General features: G+C 36.9%; 1 protein-coding gene across 1 annotated transcript in view; it reads right to left on the minus strand.

Annotated features, from left to right (window-relative positions):
• Positions 1-27,548, minus strand: part of ATP13A4 (ATPase 13A4) — a 116,357-nt gene that overhangs the window by 43,351 nt on the left and 45,458 nt on the right. The window contains exons 3-12 of the mRNA XM_045852075.1: positions 24,287-24,433; positions 20,393-20,463; positions 20,219-20,299; positions 18,642-18,711; positions 17,028-17,162; positions 13,179-13,248; positions 6,063-6,197; positions 3,577-3,747; positions 2,610-2,767; positions 1,810-1,998 (exon numbers count right to left, since the gene is read on the minus strand). Coding sequence (XP_045708031.1) covers positions 1,810-1,998; positions 2,610-2,767; positions 3,577-3,747; positions 6,063-6,197; positions 13,179-13,248; positions 17,028-17,162; positions 18,642-18,711; positions 20,219-20,299; positions 20,393-20,463; positions 24,287-24,433 — 1,227 coding nt within the window. The remainder of the gene's footprint in view (positions 1-1,809; positions 1,999-2,609; positions 2,768-3,576; positions 3,748-6,062; positions 6,198-13,178; positions 13,249-17,027; positions 17,163-18,641; positions 18,712-20,218; positions 20,300-20,392; positions 20,464-24,286; positions 24,434-27,548) is intronic.

Raw genomic sequence — 27,548 nt, forward strand, 5'->3', positions numbered from 1 at the left:
TTATATTCAAATTCTGGTCACAATTATCTCTCCCATCCCCTTTCTTCTTCCAAGTCCAAGGATGATAGATTCTCATGAATAAAGCATCTTTCCTTATGATGAGAGTTTGAGCACAAAATAATACTGAAATGGTGGCAAGAGCCATGCCAACCTGTTGTTCTTGGTACTCCAAGGTACATCTGATAGTCCAAGGACAATCTGTTCTTGATAGTCCAACAATTTCATAATACAACACTAATCTCATTAGCTCTCTGCTATCAAAAACCTTCAATGTACTATTTAATGGGTACAGATTTTATGTTTGGGAAGGAGAATAAAGTTCTGGAAATGGGTGGTGGTGATGGTTGCATTATAATTTGAATGTATTTAAAGCCACTGATAAAGGTAAAAATGGTAAATTTTATGTATATTTCACCACAATAAAAAAAAGCAACAATAAAAATAAAAACCTTCCATGGCTCCCCACTGCCTGAAGAGTATGTAAAAATTTCTTAGCCAGACACTCAAGGTCTATAAACACCCTCCCCATTGCATAAGTCCCGCTCCAGTCAAAACCACGCTCCAGTGCTCTCCAGACCCTGTGCCTTTGCCCATATTCTCCTGTTCACAATGCCTTTGTATTGTACATATTTTTTAAATTTTCTATATTGTGATGTTTTGGCATCTTAAAAAACCTTTCTAACTGGGGAGAGACTGCCTCTCTGGGGCTGTCAATTCTTAAAAATAGAAAGGGACTCAGGCAAGAGCATGTCTTTGATGTGCAAACTGACCAATGGGTAGCCAAACCTCTTCTATCTGGCCACACTCCCCATGAGACAATAGTCACTTCTCTTCCTTAATCACCCCAGGGCCAGGTACCAGACCACTAGGGGCAATCTCTAGAGCCCAGAGCTCACCAAAATCATTCAAACTAGCCAATTGTCAGATTGTGTTTCTGGCAAAAAAAAAAATCCTAATAAAGGCTGTGTCCTAAGCATTCCCCTCCCTCCTGTTTTGCTGCCTGATCCAAACATGGCAATCTTCCTGTGGCTCTGCACGGTGAGCTGGGTCTCACTTCCCTAGGGGACTGTAATGTTAAACTTCCCTCTCTCAGTGGCACTGACCTCTCCCTGTCATCACTCAGTCACCTTTATAAATTAAGACCCAGGCATAAAACTGCCCTTAGTTTCCATCTTTTCCTCTCACAGCTCCTCCCTTCACCCCAGCATATGTCCGTACAGACTAGAATACCTTCAAGAGAAGGTAGAATAAGAGGCTGGCTGGAGTAACTGCCATATAATCAAGGATAACTTCAAGCCATATATTGCAGATGGGAAAATATAGTAAGGGTTTGATGGGGTTTTTATTATAATCAAACCTCATAGTAAGGCTAAATAAGGTCTCCCTATTCATTAATTCATTCATTCATCCACTCAATAAGACTTACTGAGCACTAACTACGCCAGGCAATATTCTTAACATTAGAGATACAGCAGTAATCATAGTATTGCAAAAGGTTCAAATTTTGTTCTCTGGGGGTTTTGACAATAGACAGAATGCTATTTTAATTATTTGCTTTTCACAGACTACTGGAGTTGGGAGGATCCTAAAAGATTCACTAATACAGTGGCTACTGTTCCTTTTCTAAACCCTAGAATCTGAGAGCTCAAGAGATGTATCCTTCCTAGGTCACACAGCCAACCAGGGATAAAGTGAAGTCAGACACCCACATCCTGTGCTTCCTGCCTCACAGGAATGTAAAGCACCTATACATGATGACAACGATGATAAAAAAAAAACAGGCTGAGAATGAGGCTAAAACACACATACCTTGTCAAAGCAGACAAGGTTTAATTGCCCGCATACATTGATCCTCTGGGGACTGATGCAAAAGATGCCTCTCTTCTTTAGCCTCTTCTGGGCATAGATAATGCCTGTGGTCAGGGCAGCGGGTAGAGCAGGAGGAACTGCAATTGTGATAACATCCAGGGCTTTCTTCACCACCTCTTCGGGGGATTCCTGGAAGATATGTCCCTCTTTCATTATTACAGATAAATCGGTCATCAACATCTTTGTGCATATGGCTTTTTCTTTCTCTTTGTTTACTCTTTAGGTCAAATTTCTAGAAATAATATGAGCATGTCATCTATGGGTCAAAAGGTATGAACATGATTTGGCTCTCAATGCATTTTGTCAAAGTGCAATAAAAAGGCTTGTAATGATTTATGTGCTACCAGTAGAGAACCATATACCCATTTGCCAGGTATCACCAACACTGAGTGTCTGGGTTTTAATTAAAATGCTTCACTTAATAGCTACAAAATACTACCTTATTGGAATAACTATATTCTCATATTTAAAATAGTATAGGGAAATAGTATGCAAGAGTAAATGCATGTTGACATCTCAATAAATAACAGGTTTTATCCCATTAGATCTCAGAGTTAGTATGGACTTTGGTGATCAACTGCTTATATTGGAGAGCTGGGGGTATATAGGCCAGTTTCAGTGTTTGGCTTGGTTTCCCAGATTTGTAAACTGCAACCTAGATTAAGGGCAACATGTGGAGTATAAAACAGACATGAGTGAATGTATATTTGCATGCAGGAAAGGACCAAAAAGCAGCTTACCCCGCTGAGCACGTAGACACACAGAGTATAGATCATCCCAATGGTGGCAGTCCCCACAAGGCACAGGAGGAACCTGATGGCATCCCTGTAGAGCTTAAAATTCATCGGCTTGGGGTACAGAATGGATCTCACAAGGTCCCCCTTTGCAGTGTTGAATCCTGAAGCGGCAAACACACACCCCACCTCTGAGGATGACAAATCCTACTGCTAGTGCTCTCCTAAACCTCCGCATTGCCTTTGTTTTCTCTAGAGACATTTAGACAGTGTTTAACCTCAAATGCAATTACAGGGTAATTGGGAAAATATCTAAGGGCTAGATTGGAAATATTTATTTCAGAGCCTGTTACTCTGGCCTTCTGTCCCTCCACTTTCAGTTTCAATGCATCCCAGAGATAGGAAAGCCTGTCCTGGGGGCAGAACATAACTTTTCCAAATGGAGTTTCCTTTTAAGGGAACAACTCACAAGAAGGCACACAACACACAAGTCACTTGAATTTAAACTAAATGGCCCGGGAAATATGGATGGACTCCATTTCTAGTACTCTTCAAGGTCAAGTTTTCGGTTTCTAGTCCTACTTAGGAAGAACTTGGGATTTGAGGTTAGAAGACCTGAGCTCCAGGTCCTGCTCTTCCAGTTACAGGCTGTATGATTTGTTCAAGTTCACTTGAATTGTGTGGGCCGCAGACTACTCATGTAGAAAGGAGGGACAGTAGGCACCTTTGTTCTGCAAATATATGTGCAAATAGTTTATAAACTACAAAGCACATAAAAAGTAATTATTGTCATCAGTATTATTATTTTCAAAAGGCATATACCATAGTTCAATTCACATTAAAATATGTAGATTTAATATATTTGATTTGTTATCTAAATACTGCTTCTTACCTAATAAATTTAAGACACTAGACAAACTGAACAAAAACATTTTATTAAAATAACAAAATGAAGGAAGAGACGCTCACTAACCGGTCTGCAGTACCACTGCTCTCACAGTCCCGGAGCAAGCCCCCTTGGCCTGGATAACCTCTGTTCCACAGAACAGGACGTGCCGTTTGTAGTCTGCTTCACTCTGCGTTTTCCAGGGCGCAGAGCTATCCATCTTGGGTAAGGGAGTCTTAGTGACTGGAATACTTTCTCCTGCAGAAAACAAGCAGCACATTGTGTGAGGCGAGATGCCTTCACTCATTTAAATCGTGCGTGCACTCACTCATCCTATAGTAGAGTGGTTGTGGTGAGCCTGCCATGTAGCAGGGACAACCCTAGATATTGGGAATACAAGGAGAAATGTAGTGCTTATATTTAAGAAGTTCATGGTTCAGAGAGGGACACACGTGAACAAATAAATATAAATGTTATAAATACTATGAGTATTATAAAATCAAACATGGATGCTGAAATGGGCTGAAAATAAGCATGTAGGGAACAGCAGATTGTGTGGTCTAGAGTGTGGGGTGCTGGGAATAAAGGACCATGAGAGCTAATGTGGGAGCCAAAGCCTGGAGGGCCCTAAGCACATGTGTCTCAGAGTTTAAATGTTTTTCCATAGACACACGGGGAGATGTTTAACTGTTTTATTTAGGAGAGTATATCATGTAAATGTATAAGAGAGTGCACCCTCTCTGCAGCACAGGGAATGAACTGAAGTCTGGTGAGGGTGGAGCCTGGACATTGAGTTGGGAAACGATCACACGAACCCTCACTGCAGGTGGTGAGGCTTGAAATATGGCAGTTGGCAGCAGGAGTAGAAAGGAAGTGCTGGATTTGATAAATAAGGAAGTAAAAAGCCACAAAACTTGGGGGAGATTTTCATATTTGCAGGTTAGAGGGACAGAGGAATTTAAAGCAGCTTCGTGGTTTCTGACCAGGAGAATGAGCAGAGGGTGCCATTACGCATTAACTTAAGGATTATAGGAGGAGGGAAGAATAGCCTTTTGATCACAGTGAGTTGGATATGCCTGTGGAATGACCATACTGAGATGCCTTGCAGCTGCCTAGAAATTTATTTGGGTCTGGAGGTCAGGGGAGAGGTTTGACAAGTGATATTTAGTCAGAGTTTATCACCTTAGAGATAGTAAAGACAAGGAAAAAAGTACTTGGGGACTGAGTGTAGGGTGAAAAGAGCAAAAGTCCCGGACATAGCAGCAAAAATCAAAGAGATGGAGGAACAAGAACAGCACAGGAAGCTGAACAGTGTAGTTGGTGGTAGGAGAACTTGGAGAGACAGTGTTGTCTTGGAAAGTTAGGTAGAAGAGTGTTTTCAGAAGAAAGAGATGATGAGACTAGTTACCAGCCAGCTGAGAGGTCAGTGAAATGAGAAATTTAAAGATTCCATTGGATTTGGCAATTGAGGCCTTAGAGACTTTTGCCAGTGCAGCGTAGCAGTGGGTGGAAGTGCAAATACAGGTGGTAAATGAAGTTGTGAAGTAGCAATGGCCTCTGAGGAACAAAGCTGGTAAAGCCTTCCGCCTCTTTGTGGAGTGAGCAGTACAGAGTCAGACACACGTTCCAGTACAATAAGACCACTTCCTTTAGGAAAATGGAACTTGGCATTGCAAAAGTCTGAGCACTGAGTGGTGTTTTAAGTCTGTGGATTCCTTAAAGTAAGGAACCATTCCTGTCATGTTTTCTTTGCCCTTTTGGTTTGTTTTGGTAAGTTAACATAGGAGAGAGGTGTGTGTTGTTTTTATTGCATACCTTTCTGGTCTGCCCAAGAGAAAGGGATTTGATTTGGACTTTAATGGGAATAACAGTAGGTCACTGTGTATTCGCAGCCTCCCATTTCGTCTCAGAAAGACTTTATGAGTCTTCTGTATCTTACAGAAATACTGGCACAGCTCCTAATAATGCATATGTGAGAAGAACTCAAAGCACCGTGACCTTGAGCAAGTTGCTTCTTCTCTCTCTACCTCACCAATGAGATGCAATGACTTCTAAGGACCCTCCCAGCTCTGGCATGCTATTTAAAAATGAAATACAGTAAGTCCAAAATACCCAGGTTTGCCAAATTCTGCATCATGAACCTTTTCAACATTTTCAAGCCAAGCTAGGGAGAGCTTGGACTTAGCTCTGTGGTTTTCATGATGTTCTTAATTGTTTTTAAGCCCTCCAAGTTTAACTGAAGACAAATGTTATATAAAACAAGGAAACATAAAAGCCACAGATAATTCTGAAACATCGAATGATCTCTGCGTTCTTTTAAGGTAAAATGACAGGGTTGTAACAAGCCTTTGTTCAAGAAGGAAATGCTAAAGACTCCAGTGACCATTGCATCACACTGAGTTCCTAGAGAGCAGCTGTGAATTGCACTCTCAGATATATCCGGGGCAGAATTGTTCATGAGATCTGTGGAAATAAGAAGGGCCCCCAGCAGTTCTACACTTTGCCATTGTCGTTCACGCAGAGGAAGAGCCTGGGAGAGCTGGGGAAGCAGAAGAAGTGAGATAGAACCACACCTGTCAGCATGCCTTCATTTACCACACAGCTGCCATCAATCAGAACCGCATCACACGGCATTTGCACTTTGTTCCCTGTCAGAATTAATAGATCTCCAGGGACCAGGAGGCACGATTCCAGCTCTTTGACTCCAGCTGTAAGTGTGAGAAGATAGAGTTGAGTCAGTTTCTTGTCCTACAAAACTGCCTAAATTTGAAATCAGTAAAAAAGCAAACAGGGCACTTAAAACAGAAGGCTATTTCTCAACATTGAATCAAAATCCAGAAACAATAAGAAAAAAGCAACCAATTCAATTACATGAAATAAAAAAACGTTCACCCAAAAAAACGCAAAGAAAAAGCTAATAACAAATTCAGAAAACATGTTTGAAACTTATAGACAAAAGATTAATATTCCTAATATAGAGAGTTCCTTAAAAATTAGATGTGTAGAAAATGACCATGTAGCAAAATTAATGAAGATGTTAACAGATAGTTCACATACACACACACACACACACACACACACACACACAAACTGCAAGGTGTGTTTGTGTTACACATTTGAAAAGATGCTCATTGTTACTCATAATAAGATAAATGTAAATTCCTTCCTTCTTTCCTTCCTGCTTTCCTGCCTTCCTTTACTTCTTTCATTCCTTCTTCAGCCCCAAAGCTATAAGGGGTTAAGCAAAATAGACATCCGTTCAGGGAGCTAGGTGAGGTGGGGATGGGGGTGATAGCCTGCTGTGGGTGTTGGAACCTAAGAAGGATGTCTGGGAGCAAGGCGTCAGAGCTCAAGGAGGGAGAAGAGGGCCCCCGCAGTGGCACTGGCCTGCTGTTGGATGGATACAGGAGTCGCAGCATGGGCGTGGGGAGGAAGGGAGAGACTGATAATCATTAGATATAAAGAGGCTGGGAGCCAGGTTTCTCACTGAAGAAAGGAAGTTACACATACGCAAATATAAAACTTGAATATACTCCGTGGTCTTCATTGAATTGAAGACAATAGTATAAACTAATGATTTTTGGCAGACAAAGGAGTAACATAGGTGTAAATGTCAATCCATTGATGTAGAAGGAAAAATACCAACCATCAAAGCAATAATTACTCTAGCCAAGAAACATCAATGGATACTAAAAATAGTGGGTAAAATTTTGATATGGATGAAGTAACTACTAATTATAAGAGCAAATTTCCAACAGAAAAATCTGGCAGACACCATTTATTTAAGTAATCCAAGTTAATCACCAGTAACAGGACAGGTTTCCATTATGCACCACAGGGGAGGAAGCAGTGAGAACTCAGCATTACTTCTGTGATACTCCAGCTAAAAAATGCATAACCTAAATTTAACTATGAGGGAACATCAAACAAAACCAAACTGAGGGACAGTCTATGAAATAACCAGATCAAAGAGTCAAGGTCATAAAAGTCAAAGGGGAAAAAATGAAGAAAATTAAAGAGACATTGCAAACAGCACTGTTGTATAATCCTGAGTCCTTTCCGTAAAGGGCATGATTGAGACAGTTGGTGTTGTTTGAATGGGTCTGAGCATTTGTCGGTATTAGCATATCAATATATACTTCATGTTAATGTTTGTACTGTCAGTTATATAGAATATCCTCGTCTTTAAGAAATATATACTAAAGTATGGGGTTATGGAGCCACATGTCAGCAACTTATCCTCAAATAGCTCAGAAAAAAAGTGATTTGAACTAGTCTTGCAATAAATCCCTAAGTTAAAAAAAAAAAGAAAAAGATAGAGGAGATAACATTGCTCACCTATCTGATTAGAAAAACCTAAAAGCTTGCCAGCATATTCTTATGGCAAGGCTGTGAGAAAATAGACACTTTCACCCTTTTCTGGTGCAAATGCAAACCGGTACAAAGTCTAAGGAAAGAAATTTGGCAATATCTATCTTTTATGTTTTATTTTTATCATTTTTTATTGTTGACACTATCACAGGTGTCCCCATTCTCCCCCTGCTTTGCTTGCCTCCACCCATACCCCACCCCCTTCCCTCTGACCATCAGGGCACTGTTCTCCCTGCCCCTAAATTATGCACACACGTTCTTTGGATAATTCCTTCACCTTATTTCATACTGTCCCCTCTGCCTCCCTCCCCTCTGACAGCTGTCAGTCTGTTCCAGAGTGCAAATGCATTTATTCTGTGACTCAGCAATTTTACTTTTCAAAATCTATACCAAAGATAGACTGGCAAAGGTATGCAAAGACCAAAAAAAAGTATAAAAAGACAGTACAAGGGTTTTTTATTATAGCACTATTTGTAATAGTAGCAAACTGAAAAAAAATCCTTCAGTCAACAATTCCTCCACACAAGACAGTACGATGTAGCTGACACAATGAATGAAGAATACCTACATAACTTTCTATGAAAGGGCCTCTGGGAAATGTAGTTAAGTATGTAAAAGCATGCATACCAGGAAATAAAATTAAATGTGGATGTTCTACTCCTGTTACCTAAAAAATAGCAGGATAAATATATATCTTATTCAATAAATATAGCTATAAATATTGTATGTAATTCATATTTTTACAAATGTAAAAATAAGTCATAAACAAACAAAAATGATAACTATAGAGAGAATGAGTATATAAGGTAGAGAGAAAGGGGATAGAGACTAGAATCACCTGAATATCTTCTGCTTATGGATTTAACTTTCAAACCATGTATATATTTTATATGATATACACATAAACTAATACAAAAATAATTTTTGAAAGCTGACACTAAAAGCTTAAAGCACAGTAAATGAGATGAATCCATCATGTTATTGGTATAACCATACATAAAATAAATATTTTGAATGACTTTAAAATATGATTTTTTATAAGTCAAGCCTCCCATGTTTTTATTTATTTATTAATAAATAAGATTTTTTAAACAGCATAATTTCACTGTACATTCTTAATTATATATCACAAATAGGAGAAAAGAAGAACTTTAAAAAGTCTCCTGTTGCTAGGTGTGTTGGTTCCTTATTCTGAGATTGCTGTGCACAACGGGATAAAAAAAATGAGACAGAGACTTGCTGTCATTGAGAATTGAGGCTTTAGGTGTGGAGAAAGGAGAGACAGAAATACAATCAACAAAGGTAAGTAAAAACCCATAGTTCTAAATTTGAATTAGAAATTTCAGTATGAACTCATAATGCATTTTACCTTTAAAATATTATTTCATATGTATATCTTCTGAAAAGGCCTAGAAACAATTAGTAACACCATGGAAATGAGCACTTCTAATGCTCCGATTGAGGTGTCTAAGCACCATATCTAAGCTCCCTGGAAAAATGGATATATCTCAGTTTAGAGCAGAAATTATCCAAGATGAGTTTGAAATACCTTGTTATCCAGAATTCATTAAAACATTCAAAGAATACTAGGATCATGTCAAAAGAACTCAGGAGCCAACCTAAAGAAGCTCTGAATGGCCAAAGATGGGACAATTTGAGCAAGAGTAAGAATAAAAACAGCAATGAATAGAAATGTATCAACCATGTTTAACATTATGTTAAACACACAAAATCTTTGAAAGTCCTAGAGGGCCAACTTGTTATTCTGAAAGATGCTAAATAAGAGCAATAGCCAGATATTTTATACTTTCTTAAACTGAATCTCTGGATGATGAAATAATTTTTTAGAATATTTGTAGAAATATTCCACTTAATATATAAAAATGGCATGATAGAAGTACAAATTTGAAACTCCTAGTAAAATAATAAACCTAGATCATGAGCATTTATGTCTGCTGATATCACACACATACACAAAAAAAGACAATTGGGTATTATGTACCTCTCATTACAAGTGCACAATATCAACTAAGAGGTATTCTTGCCAAGACACAAGCCTCAGATCTGACTACCAGTTGATAGAAAATTATGTTAAATAACTCCAATATAATCTAAACTGGGGAAACCAAAGCATGAGCTAGTTATTTCCTTCATGAAAAAATTTGCAAGGAAAGAATATTTGACTTTAGGTGGTGGGCACACAATGTACCGTATTTTTTGGACTATACGATGCACATCCCCTCCCCCAAATTTGGGAGGAATAATGGTTGTTAATGCTGCTGTTGAGTTCTGTTTAGATTTACTTTGGTGAAATATTATGTTATTTATGTTATTAAATATTTTACCACATTTTTTGCTTCAAATTTTTTTCTTATTTTCCTTCTCTAAAACCTAGGTGCATGTTATGGTCCAAAAATATGGTAATAAACAAATGATATACCATATAATTGTACACTTAAAACCTATATAATTTTATTAACCAATGTCAACCCAATAAGTTTAATTTTTAAAAAATTGCAAGGAAAAAATAAGATATGGAAGAGAGAAAGTATGGATCAAAATAAATGATCAAAATTATCAAACAATTGCAGTATATGGACTTTATTTGGATACTAATTTGAAATTTTATATATTATATATATAATATATATATATACCATAAGCGTGTGTGTGTGTATGTACATACACACATAAACACTTTTGATTCAATTGATGAATTTTAAGCACTGATGATTTCTTAAATTATGAGGGGCTTATTTTAGATGTAATAAAGGAACTGAAAAGGAGTCTTTATCTTTTAGGTACATACTAAAATAGTTTTAAATAAAGTGATAAAGCAACTGGAATACTTCAAAATAATCCAAGGTGAAGGAGGAAGTTCAACAGTTGAAAAAAGATTGAATGAATTGATAATCATTGAATCTGGGTGATGGTTACACGAGGTTTCATTATCATAGTCTCTCCATTGTTGTATATGTTCAAAATATTTTATCATAAAAAATTAAGAAAATGCCCAGGACATTTTTAAAAGATAAAGATTCACTTCCAGCCAGGATGTAACCAAAAAGACCAGATTAGTTCTTCCCACCTAAAACAACCAAAAACCATACAAAATACATGAAACAATGGTTCTTAGACACTGAACTTAAGCCAAAAAAAAAAAAGGGAAACAAATAAAGGTTCCTTGTAATTGCTCAATTTACTGCTTTTAGAGAATTTCCAGGCCATGAAAGAGGGAGGGGGAACCAGATCATGTTCAGAGAAACCCTGAGTTCAGTACAGAGGTAAGAGTCTATGGAGATTAAGGTGACTTGAGTTCATAGCACAGAGTACTAGAGAGAAGTTAACTGCCCAGGGGGAGAGCCAGAAAGACTTGCGGAAAACCCTCCTTTACTATTCAGCAGATTAGTAGTTAACACATGCATATAAGGAAACTATTAGCAAGTGAACAACTGGACATTTACATTTAAAAATATAATTCATAATAGCATCAAAATATATAATACTTAAGAATAAATCTGAGAAAGAATTTGAAAAGCCCATGCACTGAAACCTGCAAAAAAAAGGAAGACCTAAATAAATAGAGAGATGTACCATGTCTGTGGGTCACAAGACCCAAATTTGTTAATATGTTGATTTTTCATAAACTGGTCTCTAGATTCAACACAGGGTGGGGTTTTTTGGTAGAAATTGATAGGTTGATTCTAAAATTTATATGGAAATGTAAAGGGCCCAATATTGTCAAAGCAACTCTGAAAAAGAATAACAAAATTAGAGGACTAACATTATTCTATTTCAAGACTTATCATAAAGCCACATTGTGAAGAATTCGTATAAAGGCAAACAAATTGATCAATAGAATAGAATGAGGCCAGAAACAGATCCATCCATATACTGGCAACTGATTTTTGACAAAACTGCAGAGGCAATTCAATGGAGAAAGAATGGTCTTCAACAAATGGTATTGGAACATTTGGATATTTGCAAAAAAAAAGAACATCAATGTAAAAAAAAACTCAAAATGCAATGTAAACCTAAATGTAAAACCTAAACCTATAAAACTTCTAGACAGTAACATAGGAAACCTTGATGACCTCGAGTTAGACAAAGATGTCTTAGACATCACACAGAAACATGATCCACAAAAAAATTGATAAACTAGATTTTAACAAAGGCATCTGTCCTCTGAAAGACAGTGTGAGGAAAATGAAAAGGTAAGTTATAGACTGGAAAAATATTTGCAATTCATATCTGATAAAGGACTAGAATCTAAGCTACAGAAAGAACCCTCAAAATTTAGTAAGAAAATAATCTAATAAGCAAGAGATTTGAACAGACACATCACCAAAGAAGATATAGAAGTAACAAACAAGTACTTGAAAAGATGTTCAATGTCATTAGTCATTAGGAAAATGCAAAGTAAAACAACAGTGAGATTTAACCACGTACCTGTTAAAATGGCTAAGATTAAAAAGCATAACATATCAAGTGTTGGAAAAACCGCAGAGCACATGGATCACCCATTTATTGCTGGTGGGAATATGTAACAGCACAACTACTTTGGAAAACCATTTGGTGTTTTCTTCAAAAGTTAAATATTTTTTTATCACATGATCCCAACCATTCCACAGTTAGGTGTTTTCCCATAAGAATAAAGTGTATGCCCATAAAAAGTAACCCAAACATTCATGGTGGCATCATTTGTAATAGCCAAAAACTTGAAACAATCCAAATTCTCATCAACAGGTGAATGAATGAACAAATCTGTACAATGGGATTCTCCTCAGGAATAAAACAAAATGAACTATTGATATACTTAACAAAATGGATAAATTACAAAATATTTACAAACATTAATCCCAATAAAATTAACCCTAAATATATTATGAAAACAAAAAATTCATACTGTACAATACCAATATGAATCATGTAAAATTATAAACATGCAAACTGGTTGCCTGAGGATAGGGATGAGTAGAAAGGTTGAAAGGGAAGATTACAAACAGGCACATGGCAACTATGGGGCATAATGGAGAGTCATTGTCTTTATCTTGGTGACAGTTTCTTGGGGGTGTGTATCAAAATTATCAAACTGTACATTTTAAGAATGTTCAGTTTATATTATGTCAATTTTACTTCAATAAAACTGTATCATTGTTGTTGTTGTTTTAGGTGAAAAGACCTCCAGTTTCTTATCTCTTTAAGCAAATGTACAGGAAGAGATAGAAAGAGTAGTAGGAAACATTGGAAATACAAATTCAAATCTTCTTCTGATTCCATATAGACAATATACATAGATCGAAAATAATGGCACTTACCTTGTCTCTCACATACAGAGACTGTAATGCTATTATGTGACTCAACTAGACGGTGGAGTTTTACAGATTGCTGAAAAGGAGGGAAAATAGAAAGAGGCATATTTATTTGAGGATTGTTCCTAGGTATTATTCAGTAAAGTGCTAGCCTTCTTTAAAGATGGAGCACTGTCTTGTTGCCAAGTGAATACACTGCCTAAAACCAGGACTGAGTGGCTTATTCCTCTATTATAAAAGCTTTCAACTCATGCTCTTCACTCAGCAATAAGAAGTATATATTCTTTAGTAGAAAGGAATTTCCCTGCATGCTCTTCCATACAGAAGAGTTTTTGATATCCATAAATTTGTGTTTCATTTTTAAGTATATAAATAATATCAAGAACTTTGATCATTCAGATATATGTTTATACTAAATATCTTCAAGAACTAAGACTTATTTCAGTTTTGGGACATCCCACATCAGAGTTCTCAATCTATAACTTTATAAAAAGTTTGGTGGTTCCTACTACTTGCCTTACTTGCCTGTAGTATTTATTGTTGTAATACATGAAATATATGGGGCATTGAGAGTGAATCAATAAGAAGAAACAAAAGAAAAACATAATAAATTATGTTTTATTTCACATTTATTAAGCAACTTTGTGTGAAAGACCTTTTCCCTGGTTCTGGGGGACTAAAGGTCCCTATTATTTAGTGTGTATTTTTTTATTCTGATTTTGTCATTTAAGACACTCCTTAAATCTCTTAGCTTTAAATTATTTACAAATCTGATTAATATGTCCTAAGAATGAGTAACAGAATAGATAATGTTAAAGACAGAGTATTCTGCTATTAACTCATTCTTTTATTCATTTATACATTCACTTAACATTTATTAAACAAACTTTATGTGCCCAGGAGTATAATAACAGTGGGGATAGAATTAATGGTCAGCAACAACAAAAAAATGGTTCTTGTCATCAAGAAGTTGACAACCTACTGGGAGAAATACATTTAACCAAATACCCATATATGTAAATGTGTCATTACAATCAGGAACAAGAGGAAAAAACCATAAGGTGCTTTTGGAGCATATATAGCAAATGGAAGCAGTAGAAATCTCTCCTGAAGGAGTGATGTTGAATGAAATAGGTTGTGGGATCTTAGTCTGGAACTCAAAAGAGCTATTTGGACTATACATATAAGTATAAGTATAAGTATAAATATAAATATAAATATAAATATAAATATAAATATAAACATATATATTTAAAAGTCATTAGCATATGCCTTTAGAAGTACTTGGTATATGAAGATGTAAAAATAATGAAGAATCTCTCGATGTACTCATATGAAAAAACCCTCAAGGCATATTATTAATAATAAAGTTATGTAGAAAAATCTATAATCCTCTACCTTTACATAAGAAAACAAGAAAAACAAAATTATGTATTTATACTTGTTTGAATTGCCTAAAATTTTTGGGGGAAGAACTCACTAGAAACTAATAAAAGTGTTTGAACAAGTGGAAGGGGGAGAGAAAGATGGAACATACAAGATATACATGTAAGATGGAACATGTATTCTACACATTTTCATATTGTTTTAATTTTGAGACACTCATTTTTTTAAAGGGCCAGGTTGAGAAAGATAAACTTGAAATAAAAAATGGAAAGGAACAACTAGAGAGCCTGGAGAGTGTGCTGCCATGGAAGCCAAATGGAAGGAGCACTGGGTAAAAAAGTGCTGGAGCCTGTCACTGAGTCAAGCACAACTGGGGAGTTCAGTGAAGTCTGCACTGGGATTGCAAGTGCCCACTGTGGGAAGCGGACTGCAAAATCAGCAAGCAAAAGACCAACCACCCAGTAAAATTTAATGAAGCACAGGAATACAGTTCATAGTGAAAGAAATGCAAATAGCTTAAAACATGAGCAAGTGCTCAACTCACAGTGGAAAACACTGTATTACATTTATGGGATTCTATTTTTGCTTACATTGGCAAAGATAAGGAAAACAAACATTCCATCAACTGTCGGTAGCAGTGTAAATGTAAACTGGTATTACTAGTTTAAAGGACATTTGGGCAACATTTATTACAATAATATACCTGACTCATGATTAAGTAATCTCAATTTAGAAATTTTATATCTCTATATCAATGTAGTCACAGATAATCATGTACATACCTGTTATATACATATGTATTTCTATGTAATATAAATTACATATTTGACATTTGTATATATTTATAAACACACATGTGAATTCATGAAAAGATATATGTGCAAGAATCATCATTGTGGCATTGTTTTAATAGCAAAAGACTAGAAACAACCTAATATCCATCAATATAAAACTGGTTTAAAAGGTATGGTACACCTAGAGAAAATATATTTGTGCAGATATAGGAAGATATTCAAGATTTATTCAGTAAAAAGGTGCAAGTGCAGATCAGTACACATAGGGAACCCCCATTCGTGTAAAACAAATGAATGCGTATGTGTTTAATGTTACTGAAAGTATATGGAACACCTGATCCCAGTAGATGCCTCTTGGAAGGGAACCTGGACACTGGGGAGTACTCAAGTGGGAGGAATATTTATTTTTCATTTACACTGTCCCATTCTGTTTGAAAATTTTTATTATGTCCATGTATATTACTCCTTCTATGAAGAAAAAATAACTAGTTATAGAAAGGAAATTTTTTAAAAAATGTAAAACTGTCTATGGGCCTTAAGATCATAATGGTGACCTTAACAAGAGTTGTTTGAATGGAGTCATGAGAGAGTAATCCAGGTCGGTTCCAGCAGAGGGTGACAGGGAGATGAGTAAAGGATGACAGTGTGCATAAAGAACTGAAGAAGTTTCTCTGTAAAGGGAGAAGGGAGACAGAGTAGGAGCTGAAGGTAAAACAATGGTCAAGAGAAGAGATTGTTTCATTTTTTTTTAAGATGGGGAAAGCCTGAGTGTGTCTAAGAGCTGATGAGAAGGCCTGGAGGAGGAGGAGCCAGAGGGGTCACCTGCAGTCTGAATAAGCACTCTGAGAAGGCTGGAGAGGATGCGGTGTCAAGACAGGCAGAAGGCACTTTCTCTTCTGTAATAAGAGATCAAGGCAGGATGGAGGTGATGGAGACAAGGGTCATTTAGCAGTTGGAGAGTGGGGAGTTGAGCAAAATCCTGTTTTATGGCTTCTGTCTATGAAACAAGTGGTGAGATTATCTGCTGAATCAGAGGAAACATAGAAGAATATGGGCAGCTAGGCATCTCAGAAACTTCAAGAGAAATTCAGTTTGAAATCTTAATATCAAAGAATGGGCTGAGACACATAGAAAGCTTGCCCAGATAATGTTGCTATTCATGATTTCTAGTGCAATCAACTGGTCTGTTCTATGTGATTCCCCGCCCTCCCCAAATCATCTACATCCCTTGGTGTAGACATAAAGAAAGCCATGATACAAATTGGGATATTGACAAGTAAGTACCAACCCAAACATAAAAAGCAAAAAAGTTAATATTAAAGAGACTCCTCCACTTTCTACCCCTCTTCTATCATCTTCAACATCCATCAGTATTCTCTAAATATATTTTTTCACTTATTCACAACTCATAAATCTGTGCATAGTCTTCTAGCTAATCAGCCTGAGTAATTTGAAGACAGGGCAAAATTGACTGGACAGCTCAGGAAGTGCAAAGTGAGAAAAGGAAAAGGACTGACAGCTGCTGAGCACTGGCTGTTGCGCTAGACATTTACCAATGTGGTCACATTTCTTATGAGCAGGCAATGGCTATTTCTTGATTTTTTTTTCTAACAAAATGTCAATAAAATTACTAGTGCTCTCTTTCTGAGACCCTAAGATCAGCAGAAAAACTTACCTCTCTAAGGTCATATACCGTCAAGGATATGGAAATGATGGACATAAGTATGATGGCACAGGCATATTCCTTGTAGTCTTCACTAAACCACAAACAGACACTGAAGAGTTGAAATATGTAAAATGGATTTAAAACCTGTTGGCAGACACAAAAACAAGAAGACAAGAAAGATATTTAGGCCTCACACTTAGCTATTCATTGACATTTGTTTTAATACTCATCTCTATGACATAAATCATCCCACACAATACTCCTATTCTAGTTATATTTATTCAGCAATTGCCATGTGCCAAGTACTGCACTAAGCAACTTTTCTTGAATTTGCTCATTTAGTTCCCATAATTACCTTATTAACCAGATGTCATTACTTATCTCCATTGTAAAGATGGAGAAACCGAAACTTAGATCTTGAGAAACTTGCCCAAGATCTCACAGCTGTGACTATCGCAGACTAGGACTTGATCCCAGACGATCTGACTCCAGAGCACCTACTTTTAATCACTGCTACTCTTACAATTAATAAAACAGTGCCTCACATACCCTCATGTTGACCATCACCACAGGTGTGTAAGGAGTAGATATTATCACATCCAGTTTCACAGAAGGGTGAAATATTAGTTCAGATTTACAAAGTTAAAGTGCTTTCTAGTCTAATGTCCTCTTTGACATAATATCTGCCGTATTTGAAGCCATTAAAGGACTTTTAGATTAGTGGATGAGTTGAAGATGGTATTTTCTCATAAGTAAAGAGCCAAGTTGTAATTGGTAAGCTATAACTGAGCATCTAGAACACTGGGGGAAAGTAGAGGATAACTCCAGTGGTTGTAATCCTGCTTGGGTTGAAAACATTTTGTGCCCTTATTCCAATTCCCCTCTGTCTAAAACAGGAACGGTGATCCTTGCCTCTGGTTAGGGAAGAAGCACACAGGAACTTCCACTACCAATTTCATTTGCTTTTTTCCGTGCCTGAGAGCTTCTTGCAAATATTGAGGAAGTACCTTGAGCTTATAAGCTTTTTTTAAGGCAAGAAGGAGTGGAGGAAAAGTACAAGAGGAAACCCAGAGCATAGCTATATGGTTATAATTTCATAATAATCACTATAAAATGAAAAATAAGCCCAGTGATAGAGCCAAAGAGGAAAAATTCAGTTTAGTAAGTGATGGCTAAATCCTCCTTTTCCTCCCTCACACACTCTGAGATCAGTAGAACTAAAAAGGATAGACAGATGTTTTTCTTACTACAATTTTGGATGCTGAGGAAATTGTGTTTCCCATAAGAAAAGAATAGATTTTCAATTTTTAAAATCATTTTAATTTCTCAAAGTTGAGACAGACTAAGAAGCAAAGGATTAAAAGAGAGAAAGAATTTGTGTTTATGCCGTCAGTAACGGGTAAGTAGACACATGAGCATCATATCTTATCCAGTGTCAGGCACTGGACTTGTGAAAAAGATGGACTTCAAGAAAAAGAATAGGAAGTAATATAAATAATACATTTGTCATTCTTTTAAAACATCCCAAGTTACAGTTACCTATTAGCAAGTAGCATTCTTGATTGTTTGACTACAGCCAAACTTCTTTATTTTCTATCCAGCACTGAAAGAAAGTAATATTACCTCCTTGACAAGCAGTTTCCAAATTGGTGTGATTTCAACATCAATAGTATTAGGCCCACATATTAACCTCCTGTAGGGAAAGATCACAGATCACTCAATTACTACTAATAAACATGAAACTCATTTATTGCCCATTCAAAAAAAGCTCTATTTCATGTTCACTTTCTCACTTGTGGGATCAATGTAAGCCTTTCTCATTACATAACACCCACATCCTTCTCAAAATAACTGGGGCAGGGGAAGTTCCTAGGTGCCAAAACAAAAAAAAATGATGATATTACATTTATTAAACTAGACTCTTTCTTTCTGAGATCTAAATACATCCCTCAGGGTAATTTGTGTATTTAATATTAGCAATTGTCTCATTCGGGTGTTTCAAGATCGGCATTCTCTCAACTCTGATTCTCCCCAACTCTGGCTCCATAAAAGTGGGAGGGAGGGGTCAGTAGGAGAGAGTAATTCTACTGGTAAGGAATACTATACCTACCTTCCTACTCCCAATTAGTTCTAGGAAGCTGCAAAATTTGTCTCAATGTGAGGGAGAAGGTGTTGTGTTCTCAAAAATAGCTCTACCCAGAGTTATATAGCCCTTTCATTGAAAACCCTGAGATGTGTTTCTTTGATGATCACAGCAATTATCCTTTATGAGCTGTTTTGCTGTTGAGAACACTAATCACTTTCTCTGTGACTTCTACTTAAATAGTCAGATCAAATAGCTTGGCCAAATGTATTAGAACAGTGCTTCTCAAACTTTAATGTCCATACGAATAACTCTGTGATCTTGTCAACATGAAGATTCTGATTCAGAAGGGATGAGATGTGGTCTAAGATTTTGCATGTCTAACAAGCTCTCAGGTGATGGTGATGATGCAAAGCCCTAGGTCTATTCAAAGTACAGGAAGTGAGGTGGAGGGGAGTGTGAGAATCATAGAAACTTAGAACCAGCAAGGCCTTTATACAGTTCTCTCCCCGCTTTTAACCATTAAGGAACGAAAGCCCAGAGAAGAGAAACTATTTGCCCAAAGCCGCAGACTTTTGACATTCAATCCAATGTCTTTCCGAAAACTTGCTCCTCTGCCCAGTAACTGATTTGGAATCGTGGAGCTAAAGGTCCAGAGTGATATTCCTCTGCTGCTCCAGAATTTATTTAACTATGTCATCAAGTATAATATATATTTCCTGATTATAATAAAAATAGCTTAACATTATTATTATAATAATCTTGGGAAGCCTTGTGTAGAATATACAGCACAAACCCACAGCCAGAAGTGTGAGATTTAGTTCTTCCTATACCATTTCCCATCTGTGTGATCTTGTGCAGACCCTTAAACCTCCCTGAGGCTCAGCTTTCTCATCTGTTATGTTGGGATGAAGAGGGTATCCATTCTACCTGCCTCACAAAGCTGCTCTGATAAAGTGAAATAATATATATGAAAGCACTTAATTTAATACTACTAAGTAGAGCATTACAGCGTTTTCTGATATTGACCAGTTTAGATGACTATTAACTGTGCTCGCTGTTTGGCTAACTGGTAAGAGTCCTTTTGAACAAGTATAGATAACAATACACATGGTACCTAATCTCTTGTTCTTCTGTTGTTAAACCCAATCCAAATTTTAGATGTATCTTGGCAGAACTGAGCCAGTTTTCCAAAGAGCTAAAATAATAAAAAGAAGAAAGATGTATTTAACAATAATATTTTTGAGATAATATTTTTTCTTCTTTGGATGCAATTGCTGAAACAACTTACCCAATTTTTTGAAAATGTCCTTCTAAGTTGTCCCAAACATATCTTATTTTCTGCACTTTAATGCATCTCACCTACAAAAGAAAAGTACTAAAAAAATGTCTCTACTTTGAGGATCAGCAAATATATAGCAATTCAGCGGCTAAAGAGGCATTTGTGGAGAAAGGAAAGATAGAGCCCTATTATACTCATTTAACATTGATCTTTCCCTAATTTATCCTATCTTCTCTCACTACACAAATAGCACTCTGATTTCATTAGAAGTCATCATTCAGTCAATCTCTATCATGGGTCTACTGCATAGATAAGTATATGAATAAAACTCAGCCTCTGCATTGCACTATGTTATAACCAAACAAAGAAAAGCACATATTACAAAAAAAGAAAACTATGTACATGTCAAAGAAATAAAGAATGCAATAAAGTAAAAAATATAGTACAGAAATACTGTAGAAATATGGAGAGGGCAGATGACAGGCATCATGGAGAAGATGATATCTGAGCTCAGCCTTGAAAGACTGGAAGAATTTTGCTCAGCTGAGAAAGCCAGAGAGAACTTCAAAGAAATTACACACAAGTTAGTTGTAGGGGAGGGGCAGGTGAGTGGGCCTTTGTGAGGAATGGAGAATGAGGGTGGAAAGATAAATAAAGATCAGATTATATTGCCTTAAATGCTGGAATGAGGCATTTAGGACTTTATCTTGGAGTCAATGAACTTGCTGAGTAACCGAAAGAAGGGGCACTAAAAAAGGTTAGACTGGCAGCAGATTCTAGAAGAGAGTGAGGATGTTATTGCACGAAAAAGTGCTCCAGGAAGTGGGGGTTTGAGAACAGTGGCTGTGGGAAGGAAAGGAAAGGTTAATGCTTATGACAATTGCACTTTTCTGTTTCTGATTTTTTAAAGCACTTTTGTATATGAATCTGAATTGTCATTAGCTGGTGACCTAATTAAGCACAATAGAAAAACAGGAAGACTGTCATATTGCTATAGAGCAATGGTTATAACCTCATTTTGCCTATTACCATCAACAGGGAAGCTGATTCTGACTTAACTTGACTGGGGTGCAGCTTGGACATGAATATTTTTCAAATTTCCTCAGGTAATTCTAATGTACAGCCAAAGCTGAGGAACAGTGTTCAAGACTTCTTTTCATAGCTACTCTAATAATTGTGTCATTGAGAAATTCAACTAAATTTCTCTGCACCTCAGTTTGCCCATGACTAAATGGAGGCAACTGGCCAGAGTACTTCTGAGTTTCACTGCAACTCTTCTGAGTATAGCCTATACCTGTAAATACTATTGTCAATATAACCATTAGATAAACACTAAAACTGGGAAGGGCATAAAGCTGGTACATAATAAGTGCTCAATAGATTTTTTTGTTAAATGAGACAGTGTTTTGTGCAACCACATGTCAACTAGAATTAGAGTTTAAATCCCTCAGTTCCAAGACCTAGGTTACCTTGATGAATCCAAACCCTGTTCAATAAATACATGTGTGTGTACACAATGCATACACACACATACACACATTCATAGTTACCAAGTAAAAATGTTAAATGCTGTATTTTTTTATTTTACAGAATGGATTTATTTCAATGAAGTTGGTTGCATAACTTTTTAAAAAATAAATCTTATTTTCCAATTGATTTTCAGTGTAAAATTGAAATTAATAGCCACTGGGAATGATTCTTCCTCTTTCACAAGCTGCAAGTTAGAGTGAGGAAGAGTATTTGAAGCTAATCAGCCTGGGGTATGTTGGCCATCATGGCCCACCTTGGAAACTCAAGTTTCTTGCCTTATATCTTCCTTTCCTTTCCAGTATTTCCCACTATTTTGCCAATGGAACTGGACTGTGAGCATAGTTACTGTTTATTGAGTACTTGGGAGCTGTTTATACCTTATCTTTGGTCTTTTTATCACCCTGAGGTAGGACAGGTATTGTTTTCATTTTCACTTCACCTCCAAAGTTCGTTTTGATTAAGCAACTTACTTGCCCATGATTGCCCCTATTAAGAAGCAAGGCTAGAATTGAACTCAAGTCCATCTGGACCCAAAGTCCAGTTTCTCAAAGGATCTAATAGTCAAGCTAGTCTCAGAATAAGGTCTGAAAACCCCCTAACTTCCAGAATTAAAATTATATAAAAGGAGGGTTCCCTACTTTATTAAATCTATAAGTTCAAAATCCATGTTGGAAAAATTTTGAAGGCCAAATGATGGTAGAATTGAGGCCCTTGCCAAAATAGAGAACCTCAATCAAGAGGCTGTGAAACCACAAACCAAGATTGAGAAATTTATTAAACACAACAGACACAAAACATCAGCAGCAGAAGGCAGCAATCATGAAAAATAAAGAAGTTACTGGTAAGTTTTATACCTCAGGCCAGAAAATAAAAAATTCCATCCACTCCTGACAATTTCTAAGGCCATTCCTCACAGAGTTAGAAGAATGACTTGTCATAGACCTTTTAAATACTTTTGAGATTCCCCTAGCAGGAAGGATGGCTGCCTAGAGTTCCTCTGCTTCCCTCATCACTTTCTGAGGCTCTAGAAGCTGGTAAGAGGGTGAGCACCATACCTGCAAAGGGTGGAGCTTTTATTTGCTCATTTCCTGGAACTTGAGACTAGGAAATAGTAATTAGAAAATCAGGTGTCGGCTGTGAGGTGAATTTCATTTTTCTGCTGAGAACCAGGAAGCTCCCCCTCTCCAGGCTTCCTGGTCTTCATTTCATATCGAAATATGTTGTAAGAACATCCTGTAAGCTCTCTGTTTCAGTACTGCATGCAATCCTGCAAGATGGTTCTGAAAGTCTCCCTGTAGCTTGTACTTGCAAATTTGACAAAGTTCTTGTGCTGCAGTCTCCAAACTTCCCCTAAATAGCCCTGAATGGTTATCATTTCAGTTATGTTGTTAATTGCCATCTGTGTTGTCATGGCTTAGCCTGTGACATCTCTTCCGATTTTAACTGAAGTTTCAGCCCATTATGAACCTAGCTCATGACAGTTCACAAACCACCTTAATATCCATCTTCTCATTTTATGTTCAAACAGCCCTGAGAAACAGGCAAAGATGGAGTTATTACTCTTATTTTATAAGTAAGTAACACAAGGCTCAGGGAGACAGTAATTAGCCAAACTTCCAATGTCTTATGCAGGTAGATGTCAAGCCTGGCATGCTTATTTTTCTAGGTGAATGGCCACCTACAAGATTAAGCAACATGTTAGATGTGCTTGACCTCTTTTGTTTTTGTTTGTTCTGATGGTCCCATTTGGGTAATAACAATTGACAATACAGAAACTGCTCAACAATTGAGTGTTACTTTTTTAAGTTGACCTTAAGCTCATAAAATGAATTTAAACAGCTATTTGCACATATATAAATTAAAAAGAAAATAGTCTGTCATATAAAAATACATTTTTGATATGAATGTTAATTAATCATAATCCAAATAATCCTCATTTAATATGGAGAGGTGGGAGTACCTCAAATACAACTGAATGACAGATTCAAAATAAGGTCATCATGCAGGCACAGCAGACTCTCTGGGATATTCCTGGGTGATATATCTTTACTGTAAAATAAGCTCTGTTACATAGATTATAATACAGGGCTTAATGCTACCAAGAACTAGTACGTATGGAGCATCTACTGTACACATGGCACCATATTAATCTCTGTATTCCTTAATTTATTAAATTTCATCAGTTAACATTAGAAGTAGGCAAAGTTTAGTAATTTATCCAAGGTTGTTATCAAGGTTTGCACATAACCATTTAAAATGTTCTACACTGCCAACTGAGAATTAGCACAGTGGAGGATCTGAATTTATTCTTACATTTTTAGGGAGGGGAGATTTAATATTTCTTGTATCAGCAGTAACCATGAGTGTACCTACCTTTAGGTCTGGCTTTCTTATGGCTCTATTTATGATATACTCCTCATCTGCAATGAGAGGGTGGTCAGGAGTGAGATGAAATGCACTGTTTAGTGCTGACAGGTAGATCCACACTACCTTTTTCCAAGAGTAGGTTTGAAATTCATCCTGAGGAAATAGACACCAAAACCCCCATGAAGGTAAGGGAAGTCATTAGGCTAAAATTAAACCTAAAAACAACATTTGAATGTAATTCTGTAAGTTTATGGAGTTAGCCAATAGTCTAGACAGAATTATATAAGCTGGGAGATACAGAGCCTTGAGAAGTCTTGTCGTCACTGAGTGAGGATGTGAATGTGAGACACTGGCCCACACAACAAAGCTTGGGTCATGAGGCAGTTTAACAGTCAAAGCTGGTTTTCTTGATTATTCTCCAGCCATGGGCCAGATACACATTTTCACAGGGAAAAAAAGCAAATATTCCAAGGAGTTTCTGTGAGTCTCTGAGAGGGAGGACCCCAGGTAACCGTCACCATGCTTTCAAGCTTAAGTTTAATTCCACCTCTTCCAGGACAGCCCCTTTAACACCCACTCCAGGGGGTGAGGGTGAGGTCAAGAGTGGGGGTGAGGTCAGGGGTGGGAGAGAGACATAGAGGACTATCACTATACGAACTTCAAAAGATTCTAACTGTCCCTCTCTTGTGCTCCCAATCACTTTCTGTCTTGTATTCTCTTAGTTGATTGATCTAGACTATCTTGAAGGCAAAGATCCTTATATTCCAGTCGGGTGGACAATTGTAACCTGCTCAGTGACAGCCTAAGAATGAATGGGGAAAAAAACTGAATACATGGCCTGAACATGCCCAAAGGTAATTGTCAAGATATTAGCACAGGTAGGATTGAAGAAGGTGCCTTCTCTCATGACTCTAACTGAAGCTGCTTCCCTTTGCAGTTAGTTCACTGATGACCTCATCACAGAAGAAAACTAGCAGTGGATTGAGTAACAGGTACCACAATGGTCCCTTAGACAATGTTGTGACAATAACAGTGGTTATTATCTGAGGGGGTAAATGATACACATAAAATCCACTTGGATGCCTGGTGAACCATAGAGCTAGGAAGAATGGCAAGGGAAGTCAAGCCTGGGAAACAAGTAATGCCTAGGGAATGAATGTAGGCCAGAGCTTGGAATTTTCTCCACCACACCCACTTTTTTCACAGACAGTGTCTGAGTGGACTTTGCAAAAGGCAGAAGATATAGTAGTTGTTGTAGCTAAATCTCTTATATCAATTCTCCTCAGGAAAAGCCCCCCTACATGCCTTTGCTCTTGCTGATTCCTTAGCCTGGAATACGCCTTCTTTCCTCTCTTTACGTTTCCACGTGGCTAGATCCCAACCATCTTTTTAGGGTCCAACTCAAAGTTTGGGAATCTCCCTAATTTCTCTTGGTGATCTTTCCCCCAAATCAGTAATTTTCAACTGGTGTGCAGTAAGAATTTTTGAAACATGCAATATCTGACTATTTAGTCAGGGGCCTTGACCCCTTTTCCCTTAGACTGTCAAATTAAAAAATTATAACAGCCAACACAACAATAGCTGTCTGGTGTGAATGAGTCAAAATTAAACCTACCTTTTTTTTTTCAGAAAAACTCTATAAAATCATCAATATTTTTAAAGAAATTCACCTAACTTTTTAGTGAAACAAGGCAAAGAAATTGAGGACAAATATGGCAAGGTGAAGTGGTCACTCAAGGTAACATCATCAGTTTTGAGTTTGACATTGTCCAATATAGAAAGAGCACAGCCCCTTCCTGAGTTCAAGTCTCAGCTCCAACAAGTCTTGAAAATCATTGAAAAATTCCCATCCTAATTTTCTTTAACTGGCAAGTGGGGATGTTTGAAAGATGAAACGTAGTAATACATTTGTGCTCATCTGAGGTTTGGCCTGTATCAGGTACAACAAATGCTAGTTGAGTACAGCTGTGCTGCATTTTTCACAGTGTGTTGCTCCTGAGATACAGCTGTAAATAGGAACTCCTTTCCCCTTTGAGGAAACTTCGGAGTCTCTGATAGTCTATTTATTTTTCATTTCTTGAAAAAAAAAATCTTTACCTAGAAATTCCTATTTCAGGGTGGGGGGCCTGGATTGGGAGTAAAAGGGAGAAAACTGTACTCGAACAATGATTAAAATAAAATTAAAAAAAAGAAATTCCTATTTCCACTTTAACCTGTTTCCCAGCTTTCTCAAGCAGTTAATGATTCATAAAATACTTAAATGCATCAGAGGATCTACTACCTTAAATAATTGCTTTGTAATACCAATAATGCGAACTGCCGTCAAGCTAGACTTTTAACACCTCATTTCATTGAGGAGGCATTATCTACTCTTTACCAAGAGAATTAACCAGACTAGTCCTTAAGCTCTAAAAGAGTAGAATTTAAAATAATTCTAGTGCATTTCAAAGAACTAAATGTACACAGAGGATCTATGTTTGACTTGGCAGAAAGAGAAGAAAACCTAGATATTTTTTTTATTTCCTGTGGCCTTGTACTTCTTAAGCCTGAAAATGGCCAGACTAGCTTTAATATTTTAGTAAAGTGAGTGACCTTGCTTAATATCTTCCAAACTTTTGCTCTAAGAACTTCAACTCTTGAAATTTGAAAGTAGTATAATGGTCACTTTAAGTTCAAGCCAATGCTGTGACCTGTCCTCTTGTGTAGGAGTTTTCCCCACAAAAATGTACTTCTGAGTTTGCCTTAGAATGAAAAAAGTAACCCATTTCAAAGTTCCAAGGAGACATTAGGAAATCAGTACTTTCCCTTGGAGATGGAGACATTGCAATGCTGAAAAGTTGAACTCTAGCTGAGGTGAAATACTTAGAGAATTACAGATAAAGTAATAACTCATATTTCTTAGACTCTGTCTAAAACACTGTACCACTTCTACAGACACATAACTTTGGCAAAAACCACAACTATTCTTTCTGTACTTAAGTGTCATTTTTTTCTTTCTCATTTCTCCTCTTCGTCAGACCCATTGGTATACTACCCACCTTGACCTCATAATCCCAAAGTTGCCAAAAAGTCAACATTGGCTAGAACATAGGATTTAGTTAAAAAATATAAAGAAAAAATTTCAAGCATTGGAAAAGTATCACACTGATTATTTTCTCAGTACTCCTGTAATATGTTGACCAAAATAAAAATGAGAGGGTGAATAACCAGTGCAGTGACATTATATGACAAAGCAGAAGCTATGTCTATGTATGCAAAAAAAGAAAAT

This window comes from Phyllostomus hastatus, unplaced genomic scaffold (genome assembly GCF_019186645.2).
Source record: "Phyllostomus hastatus isolate PE091 unplaced genomic scaffold, TTU_PhHast_1.1 phas_contig_86, whole genome shotgun sequence".
Taxonomy (NCBI): Eukaryota; Metazoa; Chordata; class Mammalia; order Chiroptera; family Phyllostomidae; genus Phyllostomus; species Phyllostomus hastatus.